This window comes from Cervus canadensis, chromosome 5 (assembly GCF_019320065.1).
Source record: "Cervus canadensis isolate Bull #8, Minnesota chromosome 5, ASM1932006v1, whole genome shotgun sequence".
In the NCBI taxonomy this organism is placed as follows: Eukaryota; Metazoa; Chordata; class Mammalia; order Artiodactyla; family Cervidae; genus Cervus; species Cervus canadensis.
The window spans coordinates 66,200,935-66,222,309 of record NC_057390.1 but is presented as its reverse complement, the minus strand read 5'-3'; the positions used below and the strand labels follow the sequence as shown (position 1 = coordinate 66,222,309).

Genomic DNA, 21,375 nt, shown 5'->3' with positions numbered 1-21,375 from the left:
TCATTCCTTCCCCACAACCTTCCACATTAATCTTCCTCACATCCTGCTTCACATATCTAAGTCTCCCTACCTTTGGTAGTTACCTAAGCTAAACCTTGGCTGCATCCCAAAGCCCCCACCATTGTGTCAGCCCTGCCCAACAGTTCTCTCACCTGAGCCTTCTAGTCCTGCTAACCCAGTCCACTCCTCCTTAGTCATGACTGCACCATGCCTCCCCATCCAGCCATCATCCTTTCTACAGCTGCCTCAGCACAACATTTGTGCAACGCTCAGCCTAGGTCAGGGCCTCCATTGCACTTTTCACGGGATCCCTGGCCTCCCTCCCACTTCTGCACAGCTGTGCCATCTTCTCCACGGGTAGTGGCCACGGGTAGTGGCCACGTTTCTACTGCTTGATGTTCCCATGGGCCAGATAGTCAACTGACTGCAGTCACTTTTCTCCTCTCTAAACCCCGGATCATAGCAAAGTTGTTGTGAGGCTTAACTGAAAGAACATATATAAGGTGCCTACCACGTGTCAGGGGAATAGTTTGATCAATAAATGTTGGCTGATTATGGTCCTGGATTTATGTGCTAACACAGAGAATTCTTTGTTGAGTGAAGGTGGTTTTAAATTTCCCATGATTTGATTTTCTCCCTCTGCTCTGAGGATTCATTCCCACGCCTGCACTTGCAAACCGTGATGTTTTCAGATCGTTTGAGAATGAATCCAGTGGGGTGTTCTTTGAATCCATCAGTCATCAGTTGAGACTGATGAAGCATCTGAGTGCCAGGTACTCTGTGAGGCTCTGGAGGGGGGTGCAAAGATAAGCCAACAGGCCTGCCCAGGTCATTCAAGGAGGGGAGAGGGAGAGCTTGAAACTGGGGTGACAGGTGCTGCTCAGAGGTGAGCACGGGAGTGGGAGGTGCTGCCCTACTTAGCCTGAGGGGGCACAATGTCTCCCTGGAGTGGGGACCCCACCCACCCGGGTTCCTGAAAGGTGAGAGAGCATCCCGAGCAGAGAGGGTTGTGAAGATGAGAAGGCGAGAAGGCATAAACCCTCATGCACAGTCAGGCAGCTGCGAGCCTGGGCCTGGCTGGGGTGGGCATGGCTTCAGGGGCGGGGTGAGCTGGCAGCAGGGCAGGGTTTTGGATGAGGCTCGATGCATCCGCCTATGGGACGCTGTCCGTGGAGGAGGCGTGGAGGGTGGACGGGTGTGGGACCACAGCCCAGTGGGAGGGGGGCTGGTAGAGGGGGCAGCAGTGAGCAGGGAGCAAAGTCAGAAGCCAAGAGTTATCCAGGAGGCAGACTCCACAAAGCAAAGGTGGGCGAGGAGGGGGAACACCAAAGAACTTGGCTTGAGTCACAGGGTGGGCAGTGGGCTTACCCTGAGATGGAGACATGAGAGCAGACCGGGTACTTGATATCTTGAGAGGCAGGCTCAGCAAGGCTCGTGGCAAGGGAAAAAAGGAAGTGTCTACTTAATGAATCAAGGAGGGACAGGGAGAAGCAGGAAAACAGGAGAACAGAGGTAATGATGCCTGATGGGGCTGGCTTCAGGGTCACTGGGGGGGTGAGGTGAGCACAGGAGGTGAGAGCTGTTGGATACAATCCACTTCAGTCCAAAGGAAGTGGCTCCTCTTACTGCATCCAGGACACCCAGGACTCCACAAGGGGCCTCTGCTGATTGTGCCCCTCGCCAGCCCAGATGGAAGCCCGGCTGCTACATGATTCCACAGGTCCCCCAGCAGAGCCCTTCTTCTGTCACATCACACATTCCTCAGTGAGTTTTCCTGGCACCCTGGGGCCCAGGGCTCATGTCACTTCATCCCACTGTCTGTCACCAGGACCACACGGGTGGCCTCCTTCCCACGGCTTCTCCCACCCACAGCTGTCATCTCCTCTCTGCTCTTTTCAGCTCTTGTCAAACATATTTTGTGCTTCCTGGCCCCCAGCCCTGAAATCACTCCCTCTGCTGGCCTTGGCATCTATCCCTAGGATCTGAAAAGTGCAAATTTTACCAGACGCCGCATTGCGATTGCCTCATGGCTTGCTTCACGTTCTCATTTTCAAAGTAAGTCTGACATTCAGACAAGTGAAGTGTTGGGTGCTGAGAGCCAAGGCTGAGGCAGGACACTCTCTGCACAACTTCCCTGCCCCCGTCCCCTCTACCTCTGCCTACCTAGCTCTCGGAGAACATGGTGGGGGGCAGGTGCCAAGCCAGGATCTCTCCAAACTTACCCAGGTAGCCCCTTTCTCCTGGTTTCAGTCACCCTCTCTACACCCACCTCCTGGGCCTGCTTTTAGCCACAGCTGCGGAGCAGTGAAAAGACCCCAGGGTCTGAGCGCCAATGCTGGTCCTCAGACTAATACCAGTTTGACTGCCCGTGACCACAGCTAACAGTCACAGCATGCTTATGAGGGGTTAAAGACCAGGCTTTGCATTTGACATGGATGGCTTTGCTTACCCCCACAGCAACCCTGGGTACCATTATTATTCCCATTTTAAAGATGAGGAAACTGAGGCTTAGGAGTTGAGTAACTCACACCAGGATCAGATGGTAAGTGGCAAAGATGCTCTCTCTCCAAGCTCACATGGTGAGGAAACCTACCTACCACTTAGCCAACCAGTAGCCTTGCCTGGGCCTCTGTTTCATCCACTGAGAAGTGACAATGGCCCCTTCACCCAGAGGGTACTGAGGACATAAAGGGCAGGAGATATGAGAGGGCTTAGGAGAGTCTCCTATAAATATAAGATGTGATTATCCTTATCTGAGGAACTCACCACAAGGTTCAGCCTTTCACTTAGAAATTGTGGCAGGTGTCCTGAGATCCCCTGGGCCTCATCGAGCCAGTCCTGCCAGCCTCGTTTCTCTCTGCATTAGGGACATCACACCATAAGTGTTCTTCAAAGTGTTAGTGGGTAATGGTAACAGAGCATGCCAGCATCCTGGGTCTTAAAGGGAAAGAAGCCACATGTTCCAACTTCCTATACTTAGACTGAAAAACGTGGGCAGGTCAGTTTGCAGTTTGCAGTCAAGTTGCCCTCCACATGACATGTCAACTCCAGGGGCAAACAGTTTTGTTGTCATTGTGTTTAAGAGACCCTGAGATGTTCAGATAAGTGCAGAGACGGTGTTAAACCAGCTTACATTTGGATCTTCAGATGGGAGGGAGTCTGGTCACTTCCACTGGGGGGAAGGCACGAGAAGGAAGAGGAGGCTGTGCAAGGAAATGGCCATGGCAGCAAATAAAAAGGATGGTTTTTTTATAAATAAATAAATAAATAAAAAGGGTCCCTACGGGTTCTGTGGGACCCTTGCCTCCTGTGTGTGAGGAGGATGAATCTAGGGCCTTGAGGAGCAAGGAGGTGCTGCTGAGTCAGAGGGCGCCCTGCATCTGGAAATTGCCTCCAACCTGAGCCATTTTCCAAGTCACTTCCAGCATGTACTGGCAGAGTATCTTCCACCAGCAGCAGAGCTAGAGGTAACCTTATTCACAATCTCTGAGCTACTTTTCACTTCTTTTGTGTGTGTGTTTGCACTCAGTTGTTCAGTCATGTCCAACTCTGCAACCCCACGGACTGTAGTCCGCCAGGCTCCTCTGTCCATGGGATTTCCCAGGCAAGAATACTGGAGTGGGTTGCCATTTCCTTCTCCAGGGGATCTTCCTGACCCAGGGATCAAACCCATGTCTCCTGCATCAACAGGCAGATTCACACTGCATCACCTGGGAAGTTCTCTTACTTCTTACAGGTGAAGAAACAGACCCAGAGAGCTGAGGAGTTGGGAAGTAACTTAGATGAAACTCAGCTCTTCTCATGCTCAGTCCAGCTGTTTCCCCCATTTTATCACGCTGCCCAGATACAGGACAAAATGCCAGAGACTAATCAGAATAGGAGCAGATTACTGAGGACAGACTAAGAGCCAGGCTTTGTGTTTGGTTCCTGGGCAGAGAGCATAGCAAGATGGACAGGGGAGGGGCAAGACCCTTGATCAAGTATGCAGTTAGCTAATATGCTTAGCAAAACGTACTCCACTTCACTGATTAGCAGGGAAAGGCAGACTTAAACCACAATGATATACCACTGCTCAGGCTCTAGAAAGGCTAACATGAAACAGACAGACAGCAACAAAGAAAGAAACAACCAGCAACAAAGCTGCAGAGCCGCTGGAATTCTTGCATTGCCGCTGGGGTGGAAATGGTATGACCACTTCCCTAGATGTTTGACAATATCTAGCAAAGCTGCCAGGGACACACCCTACAGAAACCTATACACCTGTTCACCAGGAGATAAATACAAGGTTACTCATAGGCACTCTATCAGAAGAATCTCACACTGGAAAAACCCTAAATAAGCATTAACAGTAGACTAGATATACAAATTGTAACACTTTCCTCCAAAGGAATACTATACAGCAATGAGAATGAACAAACTGTCTTGCAAAATGTGACTGGAATTCACACATCTCTTCCACCTCACCTCCGAGTAAACTCCCGGGTCTAAGACCCAACACCCTACCCTAAGGATATCAGAGCCTCAGAGCTAAGATCCCACACTGCACTCCACCCCCTTGGGCGGGCTCCTGATTCAGACTGAGCTTGGTCCCCCCACCAGCAGGGGCTCTCAGAATATTGTGCTGCCCAGGGATGTGTTGCCTAGGGCATCTCCCAGGATTGCTATGATGATAAGTTAGGGCCAGTGAGAAAGTGAAAGCGGTCCAATGTTTACTGAATTAACTATAAGGGAAATCTGTCTGAAACTCATGGAGAAGGCCAGAATTGGGGTGTGGGGGGTGAGGGAAAAGTCTGCAGGGGCAGCAGGCAAGAGACATGGGACCAGAGAGGAAGGAATCCTGGCCCGGAGGCACCTGCTGTCTCAGCCTCTGTGGTCTTTCTTCCCCCGGACCCTGGCGAGAACCCCTTCCTGGCCCTGTAGCTGGTTCTCAGGGCAGCAGACACAGTTCTCCTGCTGAGATTCCAGGCTGTTGGGAAACTCCTGCCACTATTCTCTTCAAAGCTCTTTGAAACTCTGAAGTGCTCTGGAGTGAAGCACTCTCAGAACTACTGTCACCAGGCTCACAAACTCCTGGGTTGAAAAATGGTGCACAGGAGTGACCGGAATGCAGCGGATGGGCGAGCCTGTTTGCAAAGCTACGTGCCTGTGATGGGTTTCCCCTCCCCACCCTCCACCTTGACGTGGAATCACCAACTCTGTGCTGAGCTAGTGGAATCGCCTTGACTCTGAGGGAATATGAATATTTTTTATGCTTAGCCATTCCAACCATAAAGATTTTTATCCTATTACCGCTAAGTGACGAGTTCAAGAAGAGAAATGATGATCATCTTCGACAGCCATTCCAACCGAGTAAATACCAGGAGGGTGAAATGCAATCCTAGATGGGGCCACAGCCCCTTCATTTCCCAGGATGGAAAAGAGCAAAGGAAAAACGTCTTCCCAGTGAGATGTATCGAAGTGTGGAATTTTCCCTCCAGGCAAGCGATGGGCATCCCACTGTTCAAACCATTTAGCACCACACTGGACAGAGCCCAGGAGGATATGCCGAGCGGAATACTCAGACCCAGCCTGGCCAGGGGGAGGTGAACTAACGAGGCTTCCCAGCTCTCACCAACACCACCCCCCACCAGCCCATAGCTTCTGGGTGCATCCACCCTGCCACCTGCTCCCCTGCAATCAAAGCAACCCCATAATAAGCACTGCCAGGCAACAGCAAAAATATACATGTGCTTTATCAAAATATTTCCCCCTTCTCAAGGGGTGTACCTCCACTTAATGGCTTCCTGTCTGCCAGATGTTTTATGTGCTACTTGGATGATGGCAAATCCAGCTGTTGTCACTAGAATGTGCTGACAGGTGGGGGGCGGCAGGCCTGGGAAATGGGGACTATTTGCTGGACCAGTCAATGCTTTATAAATAGCGGAACTCCCCTGGGAAATCTTCTCAGACTCACCCCAGCTAGACACTGTCTTTTCCTCACATTGAAATAGTTATTTATGGCACTCCTCCCCCACCCCACCCCCAACACAGGCAGCCACATCTATTCATCCTTGTGACCACTAGAAATTAAGGCTCTCATCCACATTAACAGAACTATGGGCCTTAGGAGAAAATTCGGATGCTCTGATGAAGCGCCCGTGTAGTCTTCACGTGAGACCAAGGTGGGTGGGAGAGCAGAGTGTATGTATGTATTTATATCTGAAAAAGAGAAGGTCAACCATGGAAGAACGAACCCATCACAATTGTGCGGCACTCGGGGAGTGAGAAAGCTTCAAGGTTACCGAGTTCAAGCACAGATGAGAAGACAAACCTAAGACAGGGGCAGGGATGGGTGGAAGGCCATTGCTGGTCACCTTGCTCAACTCCTCTCACTGGGCTTGAATTGGGGATGGGGAGATGGAGCAGCAGCAAAGACATGACTGAAGACCCAAGACAGTGGCTTTCTGTCTCAAGATTGTGAAAATGTCAAGTGTTATATAAGGAGTGGGGTGGGCAAGAAAAGGTTGATAACCTCATAGAGTGAATGAAAAGATTCACTGGAAACTGTAGTCACTCATTTCTAAACTATCCTCACCGCCTAACCCATGGACCCTAAGACTTCCATAAACCCTGGAATGGGGAGTACAAAACCTACCCCAGTCTTATCTCTTACTCTTCAACTTGATCATTCCAGGCTACAGGTAAACCCCACTGCCTCCCACAAAATACCATGGACTCCATGGGAAAAAAGACCACGAGAAAGATGGTGATTCTGTTCAATTTCACACAGAGGATCAAGCCCCCGGCCCCTCCAAGTCTTCTATCACATGATGCCCCAATATGACTAGTTTGTCAGGGGTTCCATGCCCCCGGTGCACTGCCTTTTCAACCAGCACAGCGGGCTATTGGTGAAACCCTCACAGCCTTCCTCCTTTCTCCCCTCCTCACTCCACCTGTGCATCTGTGGATTCCTAAGCCATGCCCCCCAGTGCCCGCACTCTCAGCAGCACCTGCTCTAATGCTCAGCTAATAGTTCTAGATCTCAGGCACTGTCCTAACACATCCTATAACTCACAATGCAATTACTGTGGTAGGGAAATTGGAAGCAAATTTAATAAGCTCAGCCCCCTCCCACATGCCGTTTCTTCACTCTTCTCTTTTCAGTAATGAGAATTCTTTAAGGGAAAAGGCCTTTTTCCCTTTAACGGAGGCTATTCTCCTGATTCCTTATCTGAAGCCTATGAGGATGGGAGGATATGGAGAAGGGGACTTCCTCTAGCTCCTTTTGTCCTGTTGACTCATAAGGCAGATAGGAAGAAAGCAGTCAGTTTTCTTTCCAGGCTTACTCTCCCTTTCATCTGCTCAGCTAACATTTATTGAATTCCTATCACACATCACAGATTTCTCCCCCTAGAGGGCAACTGGTATCATAACTAGTTGAACCTTAGCTGCAAGGCATGATGGGAAAAGGGAGAGGTTAAACTGTGTCTATGGAGTCGGGTCCCCCAGGGTGGGCCAAGAGCTACAGTAGGAGCTTCTTGGTAAAGGTGATGCCAGTTGCCAACAGAATGGCAGCATATTGACCCTTGTGGTTGAAGAAACTAAGAGGAGGGGGCAGGAAGGAACCAGAGAAGCCAGAAGTCTCCAAAGGAACTGAGACAGAGCCTGTCTCCTGGACAGAGGCAGAGGGCTGCAGCATGTAGGCAGGTAGGCATCTTTATTCCAGGGCCTACTGTCTACTCAAACCCAGGGCCTCCATGCTGGACCCACCCACCAACCATGGACTTTATCTGATCCACAAAAGGAAGCCACAGCGCCAGCTGATGCTCTGTGGTTTGCAAATTTGAACAGGCATCAGAATCACTGGTGGTGCGTGTTGAGACACAGGTCACCAGGCCCCACCCCAGAGCACCTCACTCAGTAGTTCTGGGGGGAAGCTTAGAATCTGCAGTTCTAACTGGTGATGCCGATGCTGGTCCCCTGGTCTGGGAAACCACACTCTGAGAACTATTGTTCTAAGCCTTTGCTATTGGATGTGAGCCCTGGACCATCCATCAGCAGAACCTGGGAGTCTGACAGGAATGCAGACTCTCAGGCCCCACCGCAGACCTGCTGAATCAGTGTGACAAGAACCTCAGATGATTTAAGTTCAAGAAACACTTACCTGCGGTGGCGGTTCTCAATCCTGGCTGCTCGATAGAATCACTGGGGGAGCTCAGAAAAGAGATGCTTCAGCTGATTGGAGTCTGGCATCAGCATTTTTTAAGTTTCCCAAGTAATTCTTAGGAGATGCCTGGATTGAGAACCGCTGGGACTCCCACTCATGACTAACACTCCATATCCAATTTTCTAGCACTGAACTTACCCCTCATGACTGTGGGGAGGGTCGGGAGGAAGTACCTGAAAAGGCGAGTGTCTGGGACCACCCGGTTGCTGGCGATCCGCTCGCTCTCCCGCTGGTTGAAAGCATACAGCTTATAGGGATCGTCGCCGACACGCCACTTCTTGGCATTCAGATACCGCCGCTCATCAAACTGGTCCCATAGGTCATCCCAGTCACCATCCGAAACCTATGGGACATGAAGGGGAAGTCGGTGAGGATGGCTCCAGGCCCTCTCAGCTTCCTCTGTCAGTGCCCAGAGACCAAGCAAGTGCCGGCAAGGTTCAATGCAAAGATGGGAGCAGATGTAGGACATTAATAAAACCATCAGCAGTAATAATAAACAATGATGACTACAATGGCAGCTGCCATTTAATAAGTGCTGTACTCATATACCAGGCACTGGGTTAGGACCTATACACACTTATCTCATGTAATTCTCATAATTTTAGGAAATGGATGTTGCTCATATCCCCACTATGCAGACAAGGAAGCCATCTCAACAGCCCAAGCACCTTGCTCAAGATAACACAATTAGGAAGCAACAGGGCTGGGACTTGGATTCTAGAATACTAACCCCACAGGCCACCTCTCTGGGGTAATTTGAGACACGTGATAGAAAGTGCCGGCACAACGGCTGACACATAGTAGGTATACACAATGACTGCCATTCCCTGCTCTGCCAAAGGAGGGCAGCAATGGAAAGCAAGCGATCCATCTATAACGGGGGTGCTACCTGCTGGACAGACACCTTGTGTGTTTCTTCCTTCCTCCAACCCAGGAATCTATGTTTATTTTTAAGAAGCCTCCAAGGGGGAGCAAGTAACAACCCTCATCATATGAGGAGACAGCACTTTAGAATGTGTAAAGCGATTTCTGCATTCATCATCTCGATTCATTCTCACCAAGGCCCTCTGCAGGGTAGGGAAGACAAAGTTTCAGAAAGGTGACTGGCTTGTCTGAGGTCCCCAGGTGGATGGTGGCAGAGCCCATGCAGAGCTCTGTCTCTTGGACCCTCCAGTGCAGAGGAGGGAAGGGGATTCACACAGGGAGAGGCCGGTTCCTGCCCAGACCCTGGGCTGCCGCCTCTGCCCTGCCCACCCAGCTCTGCACCCACCAGAAATTCCTCACAGCCAGTAGGGCGTGTGGGCTTCAGGGCCTCTGCAATCTGGGTGCTTCCCTTGATAGTCACTGTCCAATGGATGCTAGCACTGCCCCCGCTAGGGGAGAGGCAATCTGTATCAGCAAAGCTCAGACCTTTTAGGTTCATCAAAGCCAAAAGAACACTGCATCTGGAAAAACCTATTGACCAGGCTCTGACCTGGACCATGAGGGCTGGAGTCCCGGGGCTGGCATAGTCACCAAGGATGAGATGTTCATTCATGTGTTCCTGACCCTTGGCCCTGTGCAAGTATCTGAAGCTACCTGGGTACCACCCATCCCATCACTACCAGGATGCCCTTCTGTCCTCCAGGCACCTAACAGGAGAGCCCAGGGCAGGCACCGCAGACAGCAATGCAGGCGCTCAGCCCACACTTGGCAGTTAAGGGGGGCCACTCGTGCCCACGTGCACATTCATCTCAGGCACCCCTCCAGCTTATCAGGTAATTGATCTCTCCCTTTCACACTCTCTCTCTCTGTTATCTTCTTTTGAAACAGCGTTCTCCTGCTAATAGCACAAAATGAAGCATTGGAAACCAGTGATTTTTATCCAATAATTGATTTTATTAATGTCCTGTGATATTGCTGCTACACGGGGACATTGTGGGGGGGTTTGAAACCCCAGCCTGGGCTGTGCCATGCCATAGCCTGACAGCTGTCACCTGTGCTTGGAACATGACCTCAGGGCTACCCTGACATCCCACTCTTGCAGGAAGGGTCATGCAGCTGGCTCATGCCCAATTGAATTTACTGCAAATCTCAAAATAATCTGTGAGCCCCTACAGTGCAGTGTGCCAGGGAGGAGGAGATGCGGAGACGGCAGTCCCCTGCCCTTCAGCGGGTTGCAGTGTTGCATGAAGATGTCTATAACAGAGGAGGGATAGGAATAGGAACAGTCTCCCAGAAGAAACATCAAATGAGTTAGGGCTTGAAGGATGAGCTGGGATTTTGCTTTGCTGAAGGGGAGATGGGAAGGAAAGTGTGTGCAGTGAAAATCCAGATAAGAGACATGACGGCTTAAAGCCATCAGGGAATGGCTAGCTCAGGATTGGGGAAGCCAGGGCTGGGACTGCAAAGAAAGCATGAGTGAAAGAACATTCTGGAACGTAGATGATCCTGTATGAAGCAGGTCGGGGGAAACTGTCTGCCTACATGTGTAGGAGGGAGGGGAGGGAAGAGAGCTCCGCAAGGAGACCAGCTGGGAGGTGACCTTAGCCCTTGAGCCTGGTGGGAAGGGAAGCCTGCTGGGGTCCAGGTGGATGGTTCCACCTACTGGCTGGAGAAGCCAGGGGTAGGGCAGGCCCTGTGGGGAGGCACGGGGGCTGGAGAGATGACACTCAACCTGCAGAGACAGCACTGACCAACCTGGCTTCATCCCCACCCCCACTCTCTATTCACACCAGACCAGGCTCAAGGCCAAGAGAGCACAAGGCTCGGGGTGTTGCTCAGCCTGGCAATCGCCACCCTAGGACAGCTAAGCACCCTTGGCATCCTTGGAGATGGCGTCACAAGAACTGACCTGGCTTCCAGAAATCCTAGAACCAGAGCAGCAGCCAGGCTGGCAAGAGAAACTGTCTGAACAGTTATTCGAGGTGTCCTTGCAGGGGACTGAAGAGACCACTCCCTCAGATGGTCACGAGCGTGGAGCGGGTTCACACTTCCCTGCACTGGATCCACTGTGGGGATCTCCTTGTACTGGGAGCTTGGTATTCCTATAATGAAGTCTGGGTGCATTAAGTAATGGTGAGGCTGTGTTTAAGACAATGCTACCAGTTGAGTAGCAATTTCTGTTTTACAAAGTAGCTTGCAGGTGCATGGCAGAATCCCCCATTTGGATGAGGAGGGGTTGGCCTAGAGAGGTAAGGTGGCTCATCCATGCTTGACAGCTGGTAAGTGAAGGGACCCCTGACAGGGTCTCCCCAGAGCGTCCCAGCACCTTGGACAGAACAAAGGTTGTCCTCTCTGCTGAGGGTGAGTGAGCAGAGAAAGACCCCCTCTGAGGAGTGGGGTGGAGGACAAGCCCAGAGGAAGGACCCCAGCTCCTCTTGCCCTACTTGTCCCCGGAATAGAGTGACCACAGTTCTCCAAGGACTTCTGAAAGGGCAGTGACTTCACAGGCCTGTTTTGGGGGCTGATTTCCAAGTTCTTCAATCCATAAGTCCTACGTCTGGTGTCTAAGGGCTCAGAAAGCTTCCAAACATGTATTATCACTTTAACAAGCCTTCCTAGCCCAAGAAGTAGAATGCTGCTGCTCCAAACAAGGACACAGGAGCCCCAAGAGGGCCCACCCCAGAACTGCACCTACTCCCACATGGCTGCCCCCAAGCTGCCCTCACTCAACTTTCTGACCAAAATTCATTCGGTCTAGAGTGGGCGTGTTTCCAAAGAGGGGTATAAAGCCACAAACAGAAAGAAAGATCATCTTTTAAACAGAAAATTTCTGACTAAGCCAGCCAACCCCCTGGCCAAGACCAGTGCTTAAATAACTTGGCACCAAAATCAAAAGCTCAAAAGCACATCTGTTAAGCTGCTTCCTGTCTTTCCTCCCACCAGGCTTCTGTGAGAAATCTGGAACCCCTTCCCTGGCCTAGTTTCTCTCGCTCTGTTTTCCAGCTGATTATCTGGCTCAGGAATCACGGGGGTAGCCTTCCTTCTGTTAGGTTCTGAGGCTGCCTCTATGCTCCACTAATGGTTTTGTCTCCCTCCTTCTTTCCCCAGCTTGGCACTGCTAGTTTTCTCTTATTGCTCTAATTCTCTTCTTCTTCAAATGACAAAATCTCTAGCCCTTGCTAAGGCTTCCATCCTACTCTGAACTGTGCCTGATCCTCAAGGAACATCTCAGAGTCACCCTGCAACAGCTAACACCTTGAGAGGCATCCACCATGTGTCCTAAACATTTACATTTAATCCTCACTATGACGTGTGCATTGTTTTAGTCCTGTCCAACTCTGCGACCCTATGGACTGTAGCCCGCCAGGCTCCTCTGTCCATGGGATTCTCCAGGCAAGAATACTGAATTGGGTTGCCATGCCCTCCTCCAGGGATATTCCTGACCCAGGGATTGAATCCATGTCTCTTAAGTCTCCTGCATTGACAGGCAGGTAGGTTCTTTACCACTACGCCACCCAGGAAGTCCACAATCCTTACTATAACGAATATCAATAGGACTGCCCCCATCTTGTAACTGGGAAAACTGAGGCACAGAGATATTGAGTAACTTACCCAATGTCACACAGATAGGAAGTGTTAGAGCCAGGATTTGAACCCCAGGGTAGCCTGGCTTCAGTTCCATGTTCTCAATCATTAGGTGACTCTGCCTGGCTTCATCCTCACTGCCATTTTCTTGGGTCTTCAAAGACTGTCTGTGTGTTTCCCACCATTTTTCTAGGTCCAGTTCTTTCTTAGAGATCTTCCTCCAAGCAAAGACATCTGTACACCCCTCTTAACATCCCCCTGCCTGTTCTTCACTCCCCCATCTGGGCAGCTGTTCTCCTCCCAACAGTGGCCTTGATCCTGACAGCCCAGGGCAAGAAAAGGGGGAGGTCTGCAGGCAGACTCCTGCAGAAAGATGGGAATGTGATAGAGTAGCACAGAGAAGGTCATCATTGAAAAAAATGATAGACTCAGAGGGATTGGGTAGAGAGGGAGGTGGGAGGGGGGATCGGGATGGGGAATACATGTAAATCCATGGCTGATTCATGTCAATGTATGACAAAACCCACTACAATATTGTAAAGTAATTAGCCTCAAACTAATAAAAATAAATGAAAAAAAAAAGAAAAAAATGATAGAACTGATCATTTAAAGACAATATAGGGACTTTCCTGGTGGTCCAGTGGTTAAGGGTTCCTGTTCCAGTCAAGGGGTGTGGGTTGATCCCTGGTCCAGAAGCTAAGATCCCATATGCCTCATGGCCAAAAATCCAGAACATAAAACAGAAGCAATAGTGTAACAAACTCAATAAAGGCTTTAAAAACGGTCTACATCAAAAAAAAAAAATCTTAAAAAAAATAAAGATGATATAATTCATCTATCCAACCAATGTGTGAAACTCCAGTGTAACATTCCGCTGGATCCAATGCACATTCCTCCATTTAGGAACACAGAGGCCCCAAGATGCCCACTCCAAGCTTCAAAGGACTATATATAACTTCTAGAAGTTTTCTTCTAATTTTGAACCAGAATTTGTCTCCTTGTAATATCTCCCTTTGGGAGCTGATTTTTATCCCCAGGGATATTTGATGCAAATCTGACCTTCCTTTCTCACGTCCTTGAGATATTTAATGACAACTATTGTGTCCTCCAGGTCTTCCAGCCCCCCATTACATGACTTGTATCTCAAAAAAAATGACCCAGAGGAGTGTGAAAAGATCTACCAAAGGATCAAGAGAACATGACTAAGTGAAGTCAGGTGGGATTCATCAAGGAATTCAAATACCCTGGAAAGCCTTCCATATGTGTGGAACAAGGGGAGAGGCGTTGCTCATGACAGAGTCTAACTTTCATATGAAGATGGAAGCTGCTCTGGGAAAGTGCTGTTACTCTGATAATGCCTGCTACTGGGCACATAAAACTACCCATCCCAGCTCCCCTGTCAGAACCCAAGAGGGAGGGGTCCAACAAATGACGTCTAACCCTTACAAGCCCAATATTCAACAGAAAATTGTACCCCCAGTCTCTCAATGAGGAAACAGGCACGGGGAGGATGAATAAGTTGCCCAAGCTCACACAACTGAGAAGTGTGTCTCAAAGCCCACACACCCAGTTTCTTGGCCAGCCATGCAGTCTGGAGTTCCCGTACCTCCCTGGACCCAGGCTACTTCCAGAACGGCAGCCTCTGCTTCCCAGCACCACCCCGGGGCACTGCCCCTGCCTTCCACCCACCGGAGCTGTCTGCTTCCAGCACTATGGCAGATCGAATGCCAGGACTTCCATGCTAAACTACAGCCACATCTTGCATAATTAAAAACAAATGGGGTTTTTAATGCATTGCTGGGCTTTCTAGAAGGAAAATCTTCACCATGATATAGGGATGAGGCCAGGGATAATATAGGGTGGTGAAGCCAGAGGTGGGATAGATGATAGTAAGTAAAGACAACATGTGAGGCTGCCCCAGGGGTACTGGTCATTGAGAAAGTAAAGCCCACCTCCTAAAAGATGAAGACACTGAACCTGAGTCTTCCATAATTAAGGCTTAGTTGTTCAGTCATGTCTGACTCTGTGATCCCATGGACTGGTAGCCCACCAGGCTACTCTGTCTGTGGAATTTTAGGCAAAAATACTGGGTGGGTTGCCATGTCCTCTTCCAGGGGATTTTCCTGACCCAGGGATGAAACCTGCATCTCCTGTGTCTCCTGCATTGTGGGCAGATTCTCTACCTGCTGAGCCATCAGGGAAGCCCAGTTAAGGACAAGAACAGGGACTAAATGGTCCCAGATCAGCTGTGAGCTGGCTCACAGCAAAGGCAAACATAAACCTTATCTGGAGGAAAGCAGTCCCAGGGCAGGCCCCTAGGATTCCCACAAAGCCACCAAAAGATGAATTCACAATAAAAAAATGATCAGACACACAAGGAAGCAAGTCACTATAAGGGAGAGTCAGTGGAAACTATAAAGAACATATTCTGATCCTCCAAGAAATTCAGACACAGAAATTACAGTTACAGAATGAAGCATACGCAGCTTGAAATATGGAATGAAAAACTAGCAAAGAATAAAAGTTCTTTGAAAAAGAATCAAACAGACTTTCTAGAAACAAAAAATATATATATTAATGATTGAAAGTCAAACAAATGTTTACAATCTTCATAGCATTTTCACAAGAACGTCTCATTTATATTATCCCTACTTAGTCAGCAGGCCAGTTTGCTGATTGGAAAACTGAGGCTCACAATAGCAAAAGAACTTGCTTGAGACCACATAGATAGAGAGCTCACAACTGAGACTCTAACCCAAGACTTCTGATCTCAAAACCGGTGTTCCTTCCCCATCACCAAATGTGTCACTCATTCACGGGGCCACTTTGCTCCCCCTGCTAGGCAGTCACAAGAATACAGGAGAATCTGCCCACCTCTGTACTATTCTATTGTAAACCCATCCAGGGAGTGACCTTATTTTTCCAGAGGGCCAGTCAAGAGAGTATAGCATGATCCCACATCAGACCAACACTGCTAGGTAAGTCCGAGTTAGCAAGGGTGGTCTGTGAGAGGAGTGACCGCCAGTAACAGACTCCCCACAGTGTGCAGGATCAGCTCAAACAAAGAGGGGGGGACAAGCCAGCCCTTCATTCATCCCACCTGGGTTCACGACACAGGGAAGAGCTGCAAAATCCTTTCCCCTCATCTGGGGACAGCACATCAATTATGGATTATTAGATAAGATCTCCATTTTAATATTTCCACCATGTATTATCACCTCTCCCTCTCACTGGAATTCTGTCTGGGGAGTTATTTAACTGATGTGCAGAAATCTAAATTTAATTTATTATGATCTAACTCACTTTAGAAGCCAAATTACCCTGCACTGGAGAAGGATCAAGTCAATATCCCACTTGGCTTTCTATTTATCTTCTGCACGGTTTTCTCTTCTCTTTAGAATTCATTTTATCTCGGGTGCTGGTGATAAATTTAAATTTTCCTCAGAATTAGGCAATTGCTCCTTCAATGTTGTAGTTTAATGGTTAGTATTAATTATATGAAAGTCACTCTTAGAGAATTTGGTAGATGGAATGAACATATAATAGAGGAGGAAAGGGCAATTTCTCAGACCAAATGAGGTAGCAGATCATTCAGTAGGGTGAGTTTACTTTTCTATTATACCTCCTCCTGTCTCTTCTCCCCACTTTCTTTCTTACCCCCACTCCCTCAAGAGCCAGGTGCCAAGGAATGGGGTCTTCTGTGGCTTCTCTGAGCTGCTGGGAGGTCCGATGGCCTGGCCCCACATCAAGACCTCTCTCTATTGCTGGATTCAGTCTTGTTTGGTCTCTGACCAGAGCCACCATTGCCTAGATCTCTCCTCCCCACCACTGCCCCAAAATACACACTCACCACATCACAGCTTTGGGAGGTGCTATGAGCCTTCTGGAAGACAAGTTCTGATAATTATTATAATTGCCTGAAAACTCCAACTGTGAAATATAATGTGATTAACAGAATGGACAGAAGCCCAACTTTTGTTTCTGGAATAGGAAAAAAAAGAATCTCATGCAATTTGAGCCTTATATGGAGATTAATTTTCTTGCTAATTAGCATGAGAGGGAGGTGCCAGGGAAGTATAAACCAGCATGACTGGGCAAGAAGGTCTGGTCCCCCTGCACGTGCCAGGGTGGGTGAGCTCTAATGCTACATGTCTGCTTCCTACCCCACACTTTATACAACTACCACCAAAGACCAAACCCAGAGCTCCTTTATGGACATGGGCATCTCAGGTCACTTGTTGTTTGCTTGAAGAACACCTCCCAGTTGCTGGTCAGCAGGAAGACAGAGAGAGAGTCGGTCTTAACCACAGCACTGATTCCTGAGTCTTCTTTGAGTTCAAAGGTGGAACAGTAAACAGACATAGGAACACAAGAAGCCTCAGTCCCTTCCAGCTCTGGAACCCAGGGAGCAAGAGATCAAGTGCAGAGGGAGCCAAGTAACCACCCGGTGCTCGGGAGGAAGAGGATTTCGTGGACTGCGTGGAGGTGCAAAGCGGGTGGTTGTGCCCCATCACCAGGAAGCTGGCAATGGGGGACAGCAGGCACGAAGAGATGGAACCAGTGTTCAGGAGGGACCAAGGAGAGGGCCTACACCTGGGAGAGGGGACCGGAAGTAGGCTCAGGAAGGGAGGCCCCCAGCGGAACAGAACCAGACGCTGAAACTCACTGTCTCTGGGGTGGACAGCTGAGTCGTCTTGGGATCTCAAAAGACTGAGGTCTGACGGGTGACTGACACTGCAGCCACATCCCAGGGCAGGGGTGTGAGGGAAGAGGAGGCCACTTCTCCTGGGGAGGCCCAACAGCGTGGCCATAGCAGGACAGAGATAGAGCCTCACAGCCACTAGAAGCAGGATAAAAACCAAAATGCTAAAAACAAGATGTGGATTTCCCCAGTGACAGAAGAGGTCTCTCTCTTCACCTGTACAGGGCCGGGAAATATCTTGAGGCATCATCAGAAGTCTCATTAGCCTCAAGGAGTAGCTTTGGAAGCAAGCAGTTTTCAAGGGGCCGGACTGAACACAGCATGTGGCAGGGGTCACATGTGAACTTGCCTTCAGGGACACGGGAAACAGAAACGTGAGCAACGACTTTCCAGGAGCCACACAACACCCTCCTAGTGACGCTGCCTTAAATCTCCCCTTTGGGCGAAACAGGGCTTCCCTGGTGGCTCAGACTGTAAAGAATCTATCTGCAATGAGGGAGACCCAAGTTCAATCCCTGAGTCAGGAAGATCCCTGGAGAAGGAAATGGCAACCCACTCCAGTATTCATGCCTGGGAAACCCATGGATGGAGGAGCCATCCTCCATTGTTGGTGATAATACATGCCTGTGGGTTGAGTTTGCAGGCTACCAAATTGTGACCCAGGGACAATCTGGAATAAAAGGAAGGGGGTAAAGAAAGATAAAGGAGGGAAGAATGAATAAAGGGAAAGGTGCTCACTCTACATGTTAGGCTTTTGTGATATCTCACTACTTCAAGGGGCCCCTTGTACATTTCAACCCAATTTCACCCAGACAGAAATGCAGCAGAAAGTTCTGAGGTGTGGGATGGTGGGGGTGGGCAAAGAAAGGGATGCACAGCACCAGAGAAGATCCTGCAATTCCCCTCAATGTTCCCGAAGATGCCATAAGAGAACAGGAGTCAGGTGAGCCAGCCCCGAGCCTGGCTCTGCTAGCACGCCCCTTCAACCTCTTATGGTCGGTTTCTCCCTCCACCCCAGGGGGAAGATAAACCTTTACTCCACACGACTTTACAGGTCTGAGTTAAGTCTCAGAAATAAGACAGGAAAAATTGCTGGGCAAAACATAAGGTGAAAGTAACCCATTATTATTGTCAGCATTGCTGTGGTTACTATTATTCCTTTTGGGGACAGAATGCTAATGAGGAGAAAATTTACAATTTTACAATTTACACTCAGCTAATTTATGTTCAGCTTCTCCCTTCCCTGTGGCAGAAATGGGGTCTCTGACTGCACCTCTTTCCTGTCTGTCTGTGATGAAAGAGACAGGTTGCTGATGTTGCCTGGAGCTTGGGAGGGCTCATCCACCCAAAAGCCCCATCTCAGATATGGGTTTGAACACAGAGCCATGCAAACGACACAGTCAGGAAACTACTTTTAATCAGGTCATCACCAGCTTGGAAGGCTAGACATCTAGCTTTGCGAAGTGTCTGTGCAAACTCCCTTTTTTACGTGGCTGGAGGTGGGACCTAGGGCAGGCATGGAAGCCATGCTGGGCGATTCTGGCTGGAGATCCTGGGATCTCAGAGGTGAGGTCAGAAACCAGAACCTGCTTGAGACGCCGAGCCTCCCATCAGGCCGAGGAGCCCGGGCATCAGCGCTCTCTGCTCGAGTGCTGGCCCCTCTCCCTCTCCGACGCAGCAACCCTGAAGCGTCTCCTCGGTGCCTCCTGGCACTTGGCTTCCAAGAGCTGGAATGGCCAGTCCTACAGTCACCCTCAGAAGGAGGGTATTCACCAGGGTTTGGAGCTTCCCCACATCTCCCTCCGGGTTCTTCTCAGGCCAAGGTGACCTCGGGGGAGCCAAGATGGAAATGGCTGTGGGGAGCCAGGGAAAGGGACTGACTTGAAGAGGTGAACAATTCGCACACCGGACAGAGCCGCTCAGAATGGCAACCACAGCTAACAGTTGGGTAGCATTCACTGTGTCAGGCTCTGTCCTAAAAATGTCACTCACTGAGTGCTCAGAACAAACCTGAAGCAGGTGATACTACCAACCTATTTTAACTGAAGGTGAAACAACCGAGGTTCGAGGAACTAAAGGGACTCAGTCAAGGTGACTGAAACCAGGGCAGGTGGGCTTTGTCGTGTCCTTTACCAGGACCTACAATGGCAGAGGGTCATTCGTGGAATGAGGCTTCAAAACCCAGCTCTGTCTAGAGAAGGATGGAGGAAGGAGAGGGAAGGAGGCACCCGCCAGAAGCCTGTCCTACACTTTCCACCAAGGCTATCCTTCAAACATTTCCCCTAATGAACAGGTCAAAAGGTGCTAAACTGGATTTTCTGGCTAGAAATAGTTTCAGAGTTGCGTCCCTTAAGCCCTGTCACTCATTCCCCAAAGGTGACATTAGCTAGAACCCTCTAGCGCTTGGCGGAGAAGAATTTGTTCCTCTCTCTTCTCTGCCTCCGAGGTGCCGGCTAGATCTCCCCAGATACCGTGTGCAGGCAGGGCCCAGAGCTTAGCGCATTTTCTATCCGCTCTGTAAATAAGGTGACACCCAGATACCCTCCAGCTCTCTCAAAACTAGGTCAGCTGCTGAATATGTAGGTATGGGGTTGGAGTGAATAACTTTGAAAGGACTTTTATCTCCCAGGACTCCATGGGGGCTGCTGGATGACTTTCAATGAAAGAGGCTCTTTTATGTCAAAAGCAGACCCAGATTACCCGACGTCATGGCCACTGAACTAGGTGGGGGCAGGATGCCCGCCTCCGCCAAGGGCAAATTTAGTGCTGCAGGCGACACAGGGAGTTATGATAGCGGTGGGTTGAAAAACTGGGAGAAATCCTAACAAGACTGACCTAAATACTGACCATCTTTACGGCCTGGCAGGAATCTCGTCTATGATGTCTTACATGAACTATAAAGAAGGGGTTTATAAAGCACTTGCTTATATAAATAAGACACACGGGGCATTTCTCTCACCCCAGGAAGCACCAATAATCACTCCCTCAACAACATGCTTGTCACTGACCATTCTTGTCCATTCATTAAAGCACTGTGGCACGATACTTTCTGCAGGTTAATCCTGAACTGAGAGGGACGTCAAGTGCCAGAGTGACATTTAAAACATCTTCTATCTTCAAGTGTCATATTTTAGATTCCACGTATAAGTGATGTCATATGTTATGTCTTTCTCTTTCTGATTTACTTCACTCAGTAGGATAATCTCTAGTTGCATCCGTGTTGCTGCAAGTGGCATGACTGCATTCTTTTTCTATGGCTGATAGTGTTCCATTGTAAATATGTGCCACATCTTCTTTATCAATTCCTCTATCAGTGGACATTTAGTGTTTCCACGAGTTGGCTATTGTAAACAGTGCTGCCACAAACAGGGGGGTGCATGTACCTTTTTGAATTATAGTTGTGACATAAACGAACCTTATCAAGGAAATAGAAACAGACTAACAGACTGGTGGTTGCCAAGGTGGATGGGGTTGGGGGAGGGATGAAGTGGGAGGTTAGGGTTAGCATATATAGGCTTTTATATAGAGAATGGATAAACAAGGTCCTACTGTGTAGCACAGAGAACTATATTCAATATCACATGATAAACAATAAAGGAAAAGAGTATATATATTTTAAAAGAACAGATATATCTATGCATAACTGAATCACTTTGCTGCACAGCAGTAATTAACACAACATTATAAATCAACTATACTTCAATAAAAATAAAACACTTCCTATCCTCTAATTCAAATTTTTAAACCCAGAGTGGTCTGCTCTTTTGCTTCTTCGAAATAAAGCTTACTCTGACTTTAACTACAAATGGGACTCTCTGGGAATCCAGATTTGCAATTCAGATACATCAGGAAGTGATTAATCACTTGGCCAGAGCTGCTTTGGTTTATGTTTTACTGCATAAGAGTACTCACTACAAGATTCCTTTAAGTAATCCATTTCCTTGGTGCATGAAAATTA

General features: G+C 49.0%; 1 protein-coding gene across 1 annotated transcript in view; it reads right to left on the bottom strand.

Annotated features, from left to right (window-relative positions):
• Nucleotides 1-21,375, bottom strand: part of GALNT14 (polypeptide N-acetylgalactosaminyltransferase 14) — a 222,147-nt gene that overhangs the window by 66,908 nt on the left and 133,864 nt on the right. Inside the window, exon 2 of the mRNA XM_043469013.1 lies at nt 8,380-8,549. Coding sequence (XP_043324948.1) covers nt 8,380-8,549 — 170 coding nt within the window. The remainder of the gene's footprint in view (nt 1-8,379; nt 8,550-21,375) is intronic.